General features: G+C 44.4%; 1 protein-coding gene across 1 annotated transcript in view; it reads right to left on the bottom strand.

The window, feature by feature from the left end:
* Positions 1–15,589, bottom strand: part of LOC309564412 (uncharacterized protein) — a 1,531,146-nt gene that overhangs the window by 103,913 nt on the left and 1,411,644 nt on the right. Inside the window, 2 exon segments of the mRNA XM_082269040.1 lie at positions 724–1,559; positions 12,132–13,065. Coding sequence (XP_082125166.1) covers positions 724–1,559; positions 12,132–13,065 — 1,770 coding nt within the window.

Genomic DNA, 15,589 nt, shown 5'->3' with positions numbered 1-15,589 from the left:
TCTACCATCCACACTACATTCTCCGACAGCTCTCCCCCACCATCCACACTACATTCTCCGACAGCTCTCCTCCACCACCCACACTGCATTCTCCGACTGCTCTCCTCCACCACACTACATTCTCCGACAGCTCTCCTCCACCATCCACACTACATTCTCCGACAGCTCTCCTCCACCATCCACACTACATTCTCCGACAGCTCTCCTCCACCACCCACACTACATTCTCCGACAGCTCTCCTCCCACCATCCACACTGCATTCTCCGACTGCTCTCCTCCACCACACTACATTCTCCGACAGCTCTCCTCCCACCATCCACACTACATTCTCCGACAGCTCTCCTCTACCATCCACACTACATTCTCCGACAGCTCTCCCCCACCATCCACACTACATTCTCCGACAGCTCTCCCCCACCATCCACACTACATTCTCCGACAGCTCTCCTCCACCATCCACACTACATTCTCTGACAGCTCTCCTCCACCATCCACACTACATTCTCCGACAGCTCTCCTCCCACCATCCACACTACATTCTCCGACAGCTCTCCCCCACCATCCACACTACATTCTCCGACAGCTCTCCTCCACCATCCACACTACATTCTCTGACAGTTCTCCCCCCAACATCCACACTACATTCTCCGACAGCTCTCCCCCACCATCCACACTACATTCTCCTACAGCTCTCCTCCACCATCCACACTACACTGTATTTTCTGGTGCTTGACAAGTTTATCTTTTCTATGAAAAGGTTTCCCGCACTCTGAACATGAATAAGGACACTCGCCCGTGTGACTTCTCTGATGTTCAACGAGGCCATTTTTCTGAGTGAAAGATTTTCCACACTCTAAACATGAATATGGACGCTCACCCGTGTGAATTCTCTCATGTTCAACAAGGATTTTTTTCTGAGTGAAAGATTTTCCGCACTGTACACATAAATAAGGGCGCTCACCCGTGTGAATTCTCTGATGTGCAACAAGGCCATTTTTCTGAGTGTAAGATTTTCCGCACTCTGAACATGAATATGGACGTTCACCCGTGTGAATTCTCTGATGTTCAACGAGGATTTTTTTCTGAGTGAAAGATTTCCCGCACTCTGAACATGAATAAGGACGCTCTCCCATGTGATGTCTCTGATGTTTAACGAGGCCTCTTTTTTGAGTAAAAGATTTTCCGCACTCTGAACAAGAATAAGGGTGCTCACGCATGTGAATTTTCTGATGTTCAATGAGGCCTCTTTTATGAATGAATGATTTCTCGCACTCTGAACATGAATACGGACGCTCACCCGTGTGATTTCTCTGATGCCGAATAAGGTCTGCTGTATAAAAGAAAGACTTTCCGCACTCTGAACATGAATATGGACGTTCACCCGTGTGAATTCTCCGATGTCTAATAAGCCCTTGTTTGTTATGGAATAATTTTTCGCACTCTGAACATGAATGAAGACGCTCACCCGTGTGAAGTCTCCGGTGGTTAACAAGGCCTCTTCTACGAATGAAAGATTTCCCGCACTCTGAGCATGAAAAAGGGCGCTCAATTCGGTGAGCTCCTTCATGGGGTGAGGAAGATTTCTTGGGATTAGAAGGATCTGTTGATCTATCTGCAGTGTGAGATACTAAATGGATATTTGCAATCATAGTATGTGATTGGTGAGAAGATTGCCCCTGATCAGAGGGATCCATTGATGTCTCCGGACAGGAAGGTCTGTGATGGATATTTTGTGTATTTGGATTTCCTCCTGGAGGATCCTGTGTGATGACATTATCTTCTGACTTACAATCAGCAGATAATAGAAGATGTCTCTCCGAGGAATTCCCGACATCACATCCATCTGCTGGAAAGAAAATGTAAAAAATAAAATAATATATACTGTGTGGGTATATACACATTTTATATATACACTATATTACCAAAAGTATTGGGTCACCTCCCCTTACACACATGCCATTCTTAGTCCGTAGGGGTCAATATTCAGTTGGCCCACCCTTTCCAGCTATAACAGCTTCAACTCTCCTCGGAAAGGCTGTCCACAAGGTTTAGGAGTGTCTATGGGAATGTTTGACCATTCTTCCAGAAGCGCATTTGTGAGGTCAGGCACTGATGTTGGATAGGAAGGCCCGGCTTACAGTCTCCGCTCCAATTCCTCCCAAAGGTGTGCTGTCAGGTTGAGGTCAGGACTCTGTGCAGGACAGTCAGGTTACTCCACCCCAAACTTGCTCATCCATATCCTTATTGGACCTTGCTTTGTGCCCTGGTGTGCAGTCATGTTGGAACAGGAAGAGGCCATCCCCAAACTGTTCCCACAAAGTTGGGAGCATGAAATGGCCCAAAATGTCTTGGTATGCTGACGCCTTAAGATTTCCCTTTACTGGAACTAAGGGGCCAAGCCCAACCCCTGAAAAACAACCCCACACCATAATCCCCCCTCCACCAAATGTTTTGGACCAGTGTACAAAGCAAGGTCCATAAAGACATGGATAAGCGAGTTTGGGGGTGGAGGCACATGACTGGCCTGCACAGAGTATTGACCTCAACCTGATATAATACCTTTGGGATGAATTAGAGACTGTGAGCCAGGCCTTTTCGTCCACATCATTGCCTGACCCCACAAATGCGCTTCTGGAAGATAGGTCAATCATTCCTATAGACACACTCCTAAACCTTGTGGACAGCCTTCCCAGAAGAATAGAAGCCGTTATAGCTGCAAAGGGTGGGCCAACTCAATATTAAACCCTACAGACTAAGACTGGGATGCCATTAAAGTTCATGTATGTGTAAAGGCAGGCGTCCCAATACTTTTGATAATATAGCGTACATGTGCATGGAAGACATAAAGGAGCAGATATAGATTGGATACATATGTGGAGTGTCTGTATCCTTCCTAAAATGACAATGGGAAGAATCCTGAAGGGGTTATTATGTTATTTTTTTACATACTCTTTCGGACTCTTCATCTGTTTCTGGGATCCAAATAACACAATACTCTTTAGAAAAGAACCAAGGTTTTTGAAAGGTTCAACCTTTTTCCCCCAGTGGTACAAATTCTGTGCTACCCTTGCTCAACATGGAGGACATCACTTCCTTTATTAGGGGAAACATTGTGAAATCTTAACTGCTTACAGTAAGAACATCATCAACGTATCTATGGACTAAGACTGGGATGCCATTAACCACTTGCCTTCTGTGCACTTAAACACCCTTCCCATCCAGACCAATTTTTAGCTTTCAGCGCTCTCACACTTTGACTGACAATTGCGCGGTCATGCTACACTGTACCCATATGAAATTTTTATCATTTTTTTCACACAAATAGAGCTTTCTTTTGGTGGTATTTAATCATCTCTGGGTTTTTTATTTTTTACAAAAAAAAAGAAAAAAGACAGAAAATTTTGAAAAAAAAAAGTTTTTCTTATTTTCTGCGAGTAAATTTTGAAAATAAATAAATTTTTCTCCTTCACTGATGTGCGCTGATAGGCGGCACTGATGCGCACTGATAGTCTGCACTGATAGGCACTGATGAGGTTGCACTTATGGGCACTGATGAGGTGGCACTTATGGGCACTGATGAGGAGGTACTAATATGCCGCACTGATGAGCACTGATAGGCGGCACTGATAGGAGGCACTGATAGGCGGCACTGATGAGCACTGATAGGCGGCACTGATGAGCACTGATAGGCGGCACTGCTGGGCACTGAGAGTTGGCACTGCTGGGCACTGAGAGGTGGCACTGCTGGGCACTGAGAGGTGGTACTGAGAGGTGGCACTGCTGGGCACTGAGAGGCGGCACTGATGGGCGGCACTGATGGGCACTGATAGGCGGCACTGATGGGCACTGGCGGATGGCACTGATGGACACTGACGGGTGGCACTGATGAGCACTGATGGGCAGCACCATCAGTGCCCACACTCAGTGCCCATAGTGCTGCCAGGCAGTGCTCATCAGTGCCTAGATGAGCAGGCACTGATGGGCACTGACTGGCAGCACTATGGGCACTGATTGTGGGCACTGATGGGGGGGCACTGTAGGCGGGCACTGTGGGCAATTTGTGTATGTGTTTTACCTCTTGTAATCAGGGCACTAGTGATCGGTGCCCTGATTACATTTCTTCTGTGTCCCTGGCGCTGTGAGGCTCCCCCTCCTTCCTCACACTGCAGGCTCCGTGTGAGGAAGGAGCGCCGGCGATGAGAGATGATCTCATATGTTTACATATGAGATCATCTCTCATTGGACGGTCCGATCACGTGGTGAATGGCCGCTGTGATTGGCCATTCACCACGATCTGTGATCGGCTGTGTCCAAGGGACACGGCCGACACAGAATTTCCCCGATGCGCGCTCTCGGGAGCGCGCGGGGAGACTGCTTCTGGGAGGCCGTTTAAAAACGGCCTCCCGAAAATTCGAGTCCGCGCTGCAGCCGTATATAGGCTATAGCGCGGACCGGAAGCAGTTAAAGTTCTTGTGCGTGTAAAGGCAGGCGTCCCAATACTTTTGGTAATATAGTGTACATGTGCATGGAGGACGTATAGGTGCAGATATAGATTGGATACATATGTGGAGTGTCTGTATCCTTCCTAAAATGACAATGGGAAGAATCCTGAAGAGGTTATTATATTATTTTTGCATACTCTTTTGGACTCATCATCTGTTTCTGGGATCCAAAAAACACAATATTCTTTAAAAAAGAACCAAGGTTTTTGAAAGGTTCAACGTTTTTCCCCCCAGTGATACAAATTCTGTGCTACCCTTGCTCAACATGGAGGACATCACATCCTTTATTAGGGGAAACATTGTGAAATCTTAACTGCTTACAGTAAGAACATCATCAACGTATCTATGGACTAAGTCTGGGATGCCATTAAAGTTCATGTGCGTGTAAAGGCAGGTATCCCAATACTTTTGGTAATATAGTGTATATATACAGAGACTGAGAATTGCTTCTTTCATAGTGCCTGTTCCTTACTTGTGTTGATAAGTTGCGAAATTCCATCCTGTTCACTCTTCATAATCATCCCAACCTCCTCCGTGGATGGCTGATCACCCCCCACATATATCTCTACTTCTTCTTCTTTAACCTCAGCTTTTATAATCATCCGTTCTTCACCCTAAACCCCCAAATAACAAAAAACATCTATTAAAGTCACATCAATGCATAGATTACAGATACAAATAACAGAAGCCCTCCATTGTCCGGTCTTCCTTGGCTCCCTTCTTCATGTCTGCCATCTCTCACTGCACATCTGACCATAGGAGCTACGCTCAGGGTGATATCTTCCACCTTCTCTTTACTGTACATTTTCCGCACCCCTCTACTTTGATTTCTATCCTGAGAAATCTGGAGTTTGAGTCAGGTACTAACAAGCACCTTGATCGTCTTTTGGACATCAGGGAATTTTGACATGTTCATTTTGTAACTTCTTTTGCCTGTCCTTCATTGACAGCTATCCTACATTTATTAACCCTCCTGTCATTGTCTGCTCAGCCACCATCAGATTTGCCACTTTTTGCAGTTCAATATAAAGTATCTCTCAAAAGTGAGTACACCCCTCACATTTTTGTAAATATTTTATTCTACCTTTTCATGTGACAACACTGAAGAAATGACACTTTGCTACAATGTAAAGTAGTGAGTGTACAGCTTGTATAACAGTGTAAATTTGCTGTCCCCTCAAAATAACTCAACACACAGCCATTAATGTCTAAACCGCTGGCAACAAAAGTGAGTACACCCCTAAGTGAAAATGTCCAAATTGGGCCCAATCAGCCATTTTCTCTCCTAGGTGTCATGTGACTCGTTAGTGTTACAAGGTCTCAGGTGTGAATGGGGAGCAGGTGTGTTAAATTTGGTGTCATCGCTCTCACTCTCTCATACTTGTTACTGGAAGTTCAACATGGCCCCTCATGGCAAAGAACTCTCTGAGGATCTGAAAAAAACAATTGTTGCTCCACATACAAATGGCCTAGGCTGTAAGAAGATTGCCAAGACCTTGAAACTGAGCTGCAGCACGGTGGCCAAGACCATACATACGGTTTGAAAGGACAGGTTCCAGTCAGAACAGGCCTCGCCATGGTCGACCAAAGGAGTTGAGTGCATGTGCCAGGCGTCATATCAAGAGGTTGACTTTGGGAAATAGACATATGAGTGCTGCCAGCATTGCAGCAGACGTTGAAGGGGTGGGGGGATCAGCCTGTCAGTGTTCAGACCATACGCCGCACACTGCATCAAATTGGTCTGCATGGCTGTTGTCCCAGAAGGAAGCCTCTTCTAAAGATGATACACAAGAAAGCCCGCAAACAGGTTGCTGAAGACAAGAAGACTAAGGACATGGATTACTGGAACCATGTTCTGTGGTCTGATGAGGCCAAGATAAACTTATGTGGTTCAGATGGTGTCAGGCGTGTGTGGGGACAACCAGGTGAGGAGTACAAAGATAAGTGTGTCTTGCCTACAGTCAAGCATGGTGGTGGGAGTGTCATGGTCTGGGGCTGCATGAATGCTGCCGACACTGGGGAGCTACAGTTCATTGAGGGAACCATGAATGCCAACATGTACTGTGACATACTGAAGAAGCAGAGCATGATCTTCGTCTTTCCGAGACTGGGCTGCAGTGCAGTATTCCAATATGATAACAACCCCAAACACACTTCCAAGATGACCACTGCCTTGCTAAAGAAGCTGAGGGTAAAGGTGATGGACTGGCCAAGCAGGTCTCCAGACCTAAACCCTATTGAGCATCTGTGGGGCATCCTCAAACTGACTGATACAATGAGTACTGTATATTGCATAGGTCTTCAGTGCCAACGCGTTTCACCAAATGCTTCCTCAGGGCTACATAGACCATACAGTACCCATCTAGAGTAGTGCACATGCAGAGTACTCCCTGGGCGGGCACCAGGACCTTATTAGAGGACAACCATCTAGTATTGCTCATTTGTTTATCCTCCCATATGTGTCCAAACAAAGTCATGATCTGATAAGTATTAAGGATTAGTGGGATGGTTCCCTCACAAAATCTTGTCCCCTCATACATAGAAAAAGTAAGCCATGACCCCGCTATAGAGCTTCCCCCTGTGTCAATTAGGGTATCGCAATCTCAGAATTCTGTACTGTCTCAATACCTAGTATGGAGATCCGCGTATCCAGTATCAAAATCCCGTGGGCTTATAAAGTGCGGCACGACCGCAAGGTTGTCCCTCTCTAATGGAAGTTATGCCATCTTTGGGATTTGAACCTATGGTGAGAGTATTTATAGGTAGGAGTGCTAACCATTACGCTATTGGGATCAGCACAGAAGGAGGAAGAGGACTCATGGTGGCATGTGACTGGAGTTAAGACGCACAGAAGAAACGAACGTATGTTAATTTAGAAGGAACAAGGAATACATTTAAGGGGTGAAAATGTAGGATACTGAAAGGAGCTAGAAATGGGGATAGGGGGTGAGGGGAGCAAAGGCTGCACTTCATATGTAGAAGTAAGCATTAAAACAAGAGACTACATAGAAGAATGTCATCTTATAATTTAGAAAACCTTTGAGTTCTAATTGCTCCGTCCCCTCTACCTGATGATGGTGAGGGATGGTGTGATCTTCCTGTATGGAATCCCGGGAATACAGAGAATCCCCCTCCTCCATAGATCGCTGATCTCCAAACATCTCTTCTTTTTCCACTTTAACCTCAACTTTGATGTCTTTCAGTTCTTTGCCCTAAAGAGCCAATATGATGCAATGGATTTGTAAAATGAAACAAGAGATGACATAGAACAGGGATCCTTAAAATACGACCCTCCAGCTACACATCCCATGAGGCATTGTAAAACTCTGACATTCACAGACATGACTAAGCATGATGGGAATTGTAGTTCCTGAACAACTAGAGGGCCATAGTTTGAAGACCCCTGACATAGAAGAAGGTTATCTGGAAGTGCAGAATTGTACTTGAGTTCCAGTTGCTCAGTGCCACCTACCTGATGATGGTGAGGGATGGTGTGATCTTCCTGTGTGGAATCCCGGTAATACAGAGGACGGGGACATCTCTCTGGTGGGTTCCCATTACTGGATCCATCTGTAGGAAACACACACACTGACTGAATACATTGTTTCTATGTGTTTATCAGATGATGGGGGATCTAGGTGGATCCTCCGTACTGATCTCTCCTTTACAATAAAGTCTCCTCTTACCCGGTGATGTGAGGGGCGGCTGATTCTCCATCATGACGTCCTTGTAGAGATCCTTGTGTCCTTCTAAACGCTCCTTCACAGAGACAGTGACATCCTGACACCTTATAGGAACCTGACACACACAATGATACAGTCACCATCCAGACACATCCCTTGTCTGTTACTGGATTAATGTCCTAAAATTCCCGGCACCGCTTACCTGTGATATCTCAGTTATCGCTGCAGCAATGATCGAGATATCTTTTTTTTTTTTATGATGGCGATCCCCTAAAATGTGATCTGAGTGATTTCCCTCATTGCAGCCTTTGCTGGGCTCTCTCGTCCCATCAGAAAGCCTGGTAACAATGCTTAAAAAAACGTAGAACGTTCAGGAGTTTTAAGTAATTTTCTAGCACAAAAGTACGATTTTTACACAAAGGAGAGATAGGTCAGAAATGGTCTGGGCTGGAGGTGAATCATTTCCGTCCAATCATGTGTCTCGGGTCCTCCTCCATCCTCACTTATGTGATCATGTGATTCATATAAAATCTGATCTCTGTAGACAGATAATATAGCGGTCCTGTTGATTATTAGAACTCAGACAAGAGTCTATGAGACCCCGATCTCGATACAGTGCCGATGACGCGGCTCCTTACCCATGTGATTGGCTGGGTGACATGTAAATGCAGAAATGCCGTTTATTGGCTCTCCTCACCTCACACTGACAGAGAGTGTGGAGAGGAGAGCTGATCAGCAGCATCGTCTCGCAGGGGAGGCAAGTACAGGTAATCAGTGCCCTGATTATAGTACAACCCCAGCAGTGCCCATCAGTGACACCATTAGTGATGCCAGTCAGTGCCCATCAGTGTCTGCTCATCAATGCTGCCCATCAGTGCCACCTATCAATGCCCACCAGTGCTACCTATCAGTGCCCACCAGTTCCACCTATCAATGCCCATCAGTGCCACCTATCAGTACCTTCTATTAGTGCCCATCTGTGCCAGCCATCAGTGCCCAGTATATAAGTACCTGAACTAAATAAATTACCTCCTCTGCTGCCAGTTCCAACACCTTCTCTCTACTTCCTCACAATTCCTGCTCTCACCCGGAATTTTATGGACCCCTAAATCACTTCCTGTTCATTAGTTACCTCACTTCCTGTCTATGTATTACTTCCTGTCGGCACCTGACATCACTTCCTGTCTCTGTGTTTTACTCTGTATAATAGGAAAAGATTTGATTGTATTAAAGGGGGAGTCCCGTCTTTTTTCACTATGTGAATATTATAAGATAACACTGCAATGGTGTTCTGGATGGACAGTTGGATAAATAATCCTATATTTAGGATGTATCCGGTCTATAAACCAGAGGCTCTGAATGGACAGTTGGCTAAATGGTTCGATATTTAGGATGTATCCGGTCTATAAACCAGAGGCTCTGAAAGGACAGTTGGCTAAATGGTTCGATATTTAGGATGTATCTGGTCTATAAACCAGAGGCTCTGGATGGACAGTTGGATAAATGGTTCTATATTTAGAATGTATCCGGTCTATAAACCAGAGGCTCTGGATGGACAGTTGGCTAAATGGTTCGATATTTAGGATGTATCTGGTCTATAAACCAGAGGCTCTGGATGGACAGTTGGATAAATGGTTCTATATTTAGGATGTATCCGGTCTATAAACCAGAGGCTCTGGATGGACAATTGGATAAATGGTTCTATATTTAGGATGTATCCGGTCTATAAACCAGAGGCTCTGGATAGACGGTAGGATAAATGGTTCTATGTTTAGGATGTATCCGGTCTATAAACCAGAGGCTCTTTATGTACAGCAACAATTAATTTTTTTCAGATCCTCGGAGAGTTCTTTGCCATGAGGTGTCATGTTGAACTTCCAGTGACCAGTATGACAGAGTGAGAGCGATAACACCAAATTTAACACACCTGCTCCCCATTCACACCTGAGACATTGTAACACTAATGAGTCACATGACACCGGGGAGGGAAAAATGGCTAATTGGGCCCAATTTGGACATTTTCACTTAGGGGTGTACTCACTTTTGTAAGATACTGTACATATATATATGTATTTTTTTTATATATATAAACACACACACACACACTGTATATTATTTTTCAACCATATTTTAAAATGGTTACTAATAAACACAGGTCTCATTGAATTTTTGTTTTTAATCTCTATTTATAACCATATAGAAGACACAGTAATACATCCAACAGAGCAACAAACTCCGGTAAAATTCTGGTTACAGAAATGACAAATCTCAATTTATTAATTTTTTTCAAATGGTTCCCAATATACAAAGGACTCAATTAATATCAGTCATGTCCCTTCATAGAAAACTTACACATCTGACATCACTATTCTATTTAGTTGATAATATATCTTCCCATTTTTATCAAAAGTTATTAAAATTTCCTATTTTCATCGGGGATTTCGCCACGCGTTTCCTGGAAGTGTTCGGTGCATAGAGCCCAGATCTGAGTAATCACTCCGACCTTCAGTGCTGGAAAATTCTATCACCAGGAATGAATGTCCTAGGAAAGGATATCAGGAGTTTTATGCTGCAATGCAGAGAAATCCTCAGTGCACACGTTGGGGTTGATTTACTAAAATTGGAAGGTGTAAAATCTGGTGCAGCTCAGCATAGAAAACAATTCGATTCTAGGTTTTTTTTTATTTTTTTTTCCTCAAAGCTGAATTGAACAAACTGAAGTAAGAAGCTGACGGTCCTTTCACACTTCTCACTTAGGCCCAAAGGTGCAGGACATGTGAAATGCCAAATATCTCTAGGAGAGCCGTTCCAACTGACACTACTGATGTCGCTGTGACTTCAGAAAAGGTTCCTGCACTGATCAGACTTTGACATGACTTCAATGCCAGAGAGAGTAAAAACACTTCAAAGTTACATTAAAGTCGGACACCGAAAATCACATTGGATTAGGCAAGTGTGAAAGGGGTCTTATTGGCTACCATCAGATTTTCCACTCACCTAGTTTTAATAAATCAATAATAATGTCCTCAATATTAACCAAACCCTGGTAGTGACATTCCTTTATCATCAGTGTCCATATCTCCACCACACATTGTTCCCTCAGTAGTGTCCACATCACTGACCACTCTCTGCACCCCTGTGTTCCATCTCTTTACTCAATGCTCAATGCCTGTAATACATTCTCCGACAACTCTCCTCCACAATCCACACTGCATTCTCCGACAGCTCCCCTCCACCATCCACACTACATTCTCCGACATCTCTCCTACACCATCCACACTACATTCTCCGACATCTCTCCTACACCATCCACACTACATTCTCTGAAAGCTCTCCTCCACCATCCACACTACATTCTCCGACAGATCTCCTCCACCATCCACACTACATTCTCCGACAGCTCTCCTCCACCATCCACACTACATTCTCCGACAGCTCTCCTCCCACCATCCACACTACATTCTCCGACAGCTCTCCCCCACCATCCACACTACATTCTCCGACAGCTCTCCTCCACCATCCACACTACATTCTCTGACAGCTCTCCTCCACCATCCACACTACATTCTCCGACAGCTCTCCTCCACCATTCACACTTCCTTCTCCGACAGCTCTCCTCCCACCATCCACACTTCATTCTCCGACAGCTCTCCTCCACCATCCACACTACATTCTCCGACAGCTCTCCTCCACCATCCACACTACATTCTCCGACAGCTCTCCTCCACCATCCACACTACATTCTCCGACAGCCCTCCTTCCACACTACATTTTCTGACAGCTCTCCTCCGCCATCCACACTACATTCTCCGACAGCTCTCCTCCCACCATTCACACTACATTCTCCGACAGCTCTCCTCCACCATCCACACTACATTCTCCGACAGCTCTCCTCCACCATCTACACTACATTCTCTGACAGCTCTCCTCCACCATCCACACTACACTGTATTTTCTGGTGCTTGACAAGTGTATCTTTCCTATGAAAAGATTTCCCGCACTCTGAACATGAATAAGGACATTTGCCTGTGTGAATTCTCTGATGTTCGACAAGGCCGTTTTTCCGAGTGAAAGATTTTCCGCACTCTGAACATAAATAAGGGCGCTCACCCGTGTGAATTCTCTGATGTGCAACGAGGCAATTTTTCTGAGTGAAAGATTTTCCACACTCTGAACATGGATAAGGGCGCTCACCCATGTGAATTCTCTGATGTTCAACGAGGCTGCTTTTCTGAGTGAAATATTTCCCGCACTCTGAACATGAATAAGGATGCTCTCCCGTGTGAATTCTCTGATGTACAACAAGGCTTCTTTTATGAGTAAAAGATTTCCCGCAGTCTGAACATGAATAAGGATGCTCTCCCGTGTGAATTCTCTGATGTACAACAAGGCTTCTTTTATGAGTAAAAGTTTTCCCGCACTCTGAACATGAATAAGGATGCTCTCCCATGTGAATTCTCTGATGTTTAACGAGGCCTCTTTTCTGAGTGAAAGAATTTCCGCACTCTGAACAGGAATAAGGGTGCTCACCCATGTGAATGCTCTGATGTTCAACAAGGCCTTTTTTATGAGTGAATGATTTCCCGCACTCTGAACATGAATACGAATGCTCACCTGTGTGAATTCTCTGATGTTTACCAAGGCTTTCTTTATGAGAGTAAGATTTTCCACACTCCGAACATGAATAGGGACGCTCACCTGTGTGAGTTCTCTGATGTTTAACAAGGAGTGCTTTGTGAATGAATGATTTCCCGCACTCTGAACAAGAATAAGGACGCTCACCTGTGTGATTTCTCTGATGCCGAATAAGTTCCCTTGTATGAAAGAAAGATTTTTCGCACTCTGAACATGAATATGGACGTTCACCCGTGTGAATTCTCTGATGTTGAACAAGCGCTTTTTTGTTAAGGAATAATTTTCCGCACTCTGAACATGAATGAAGACGCTCACCCGTGTGAAGTCTCTGATGGTTAGCAAGGCCTCTTCTACGAGTAAAAGATTTCCCGCACTCTGAGCATGAATAAGGACGCTCACTTCGGTGAGCTCCTTCATGAGGTAAGGAAGATTCCTTGAGATTAGAAGGATCTGTTGATCTATCTGCAGTGTGAGATCCTAAATGGATATTTGCAATCATAGTATGTGATTGGTGAGAAGATTCCCCCTGATCAGAGGGATCCATTGATGTCTCCGGACAGGAAGGTCTGTGATGGATATTTTGTGTATTTGGATTTCCTCCTGGAGGATCCTGTGTGATGACATTATCTTCTGACTTACAATCAGCAGATAATAGAAGATGTCTCTCCGAGGAATTTCCGACATCACATTCATCTGTTGGAAAGAAAATGTAAAAAATAAAATAATATATACTATGTGTGTATATATACACATTTTATATATACACTATATTACCAAAAGTATTGGGACGCCTGCCTTTACACACACATGAACTTTAATGGCATCCCAGTCTTAGTCCGTAGGGTTCAATATTGAGTTGGCCCACCCTTTGCAGTTATAACAGCTTTAACTCTTCTGGGAAGGCTGTCCACAAGGTTTAGGAGTGTGTCTATGGGAATGTTTCACCATTCTTCCAGAAGTGCATTTGTGAGGTCAGGTACTGATGTTGGACGGGAAGGCCCGGCTTACAGTCTCAGCTCCGATTCATCCCAAAGGTGTGCTGTCAGGTTGAGGTTGGGACTCTGTGCAGGCCAGTCAGGTTCCTGCACCCCAAACTCGCTCATCCATGTCTTTATGGACCTTGCTTTGTGCACTGGTGTGCAGTCATGTTGTAACAGGAAGGGACCATCCCCAAACTGTTCCCACAAAGTTGGGAGCATGGAATTGCCCAAAATGTCTTGGTATGCTGACGCCTTAAGAGTTCCCTTCACTGGAACTAAGTGGCCAAGCCCAAACCCTGACAAACAACCCCACACTATAATCCCCCCTCCACCATATAATTTGGACCAGTGCACAAAGCAAGGTCCATAATGACATGGATGAGCGAGTTTGGGGTGGAGGAACTTGACTGGACTGCACAGAGTCCCGACCATAACCCGATAGAACACCTTTGGGACAAATTAGAGACTGCGAGCCAGGCCTTTTCGTCCACATCAGTGCCTTACAAATGCGCTTCTAGAAGAATGATCAAACATTCCCATAGACACACTCCTAAACCTTGTGGACAGCTTTACCAGAAGAGTTGAAGCCGTTATAGCTGGGCCAACTCAATATTAAACCTTACAGACTAAGACTGGGATGCCATTAAAGTTCATGTGCGTGTAAAGGCAGGCGTCCCAATACTTTTGATAATATAGTGTACATGTGCATGGAAGACGTATAGGTGCAGATAAAGATTGGATACATATGTGGAGTGTTTGTATCCTTCCTAAAATGACAATGGGAAGAATCCTGAAGGGGTTATTATATTATATTTTGCATACTCTTTCGGACTCGTCATCTGTTTCTGGGATCCAAATAACACAATACTCTTTAGAAAAGAACCAAGGTTTTTGAAATGTTCAACCTTTTTCACCCAGTGATACAAATTCTGTGCTACCCTTGTTCAACATGGAGGACATCACATCCTTTATTAGGGGAAACATTGTGAAATCTTAACTGCTTACAGTAAGAATATCATCAACGTATCTATGGACTAAGACTGGGATGCCATTAAGTTCATGTGGGTGTAAAGGCAGGCGTCCCAATACTTTTGGTAATATAGTGTACATGACATGTGCATGGAGGACATCTCCTCCTTTATTAGGGGAATCATTGTGAAATCTTAGTTGCTTACAGTAAGAACATCATCAACGTATCTATGGACTAAGACCGGGATGCCATTAAAGTTCTTGTGCGTGTAAAGGCAGGCGTCCCAATACTTTTGGTAATATAGTGTATATATACAGAGACTGAGAATTGCTTCTTTCATAGTGCCTGTTGCTTACTTGTGTTGATAAGTTGCGAAATTCCATCCTGTCCACTCTTCATAATCATCCCAACCTCCTCCGTGGATGGCTGATCACCCCCCACATACATCTCTACTTCTTCTTCTTTAACCTCAGCTTTTATATTCACCAGTTCTTCACTCTAAACCCCCCAAAAAAAATCAGAAAACATCTATTAGTCAACTCAATGCATAGATTACAGATGCAAATAACAGCAGCCCTCCATTGTCCGGTCTTCCTTGACTCCCTTCTTCATGTCTGCCATCTCTCACTGCGCATCTGACCATAGGAGCTACGCTCAGGGTGATATCTTCCCCCATCTCTTTACCGGACTTTCTCCGCACCCCTCTTCTTTGATTTCTATCCTAAGAAATCTGGAGTTTGAGTCAGGTACTAACAAGCACCTTGATCGTCTTTTGGACATCAGGAAATTTTGAAATGTTTATTTTTTTAACTTCTTTT

This window comes from Pelophylax lessonae, assembly GCF_965119305.1.
Source record: "Pelophylax lessonae genome assembly, chromosome: 9".
Classification (NCBI taxonomy): Eukaryota; Metazoa; Chordata; class Amphibia; order Anura; family Ranidae; genus Pelophylax; species Pelophylax lessonae.
Note: the sequence above shows the minus strand (reverse complement) of the source record. Positions and strands in the feature narration are given on the sequence as shown.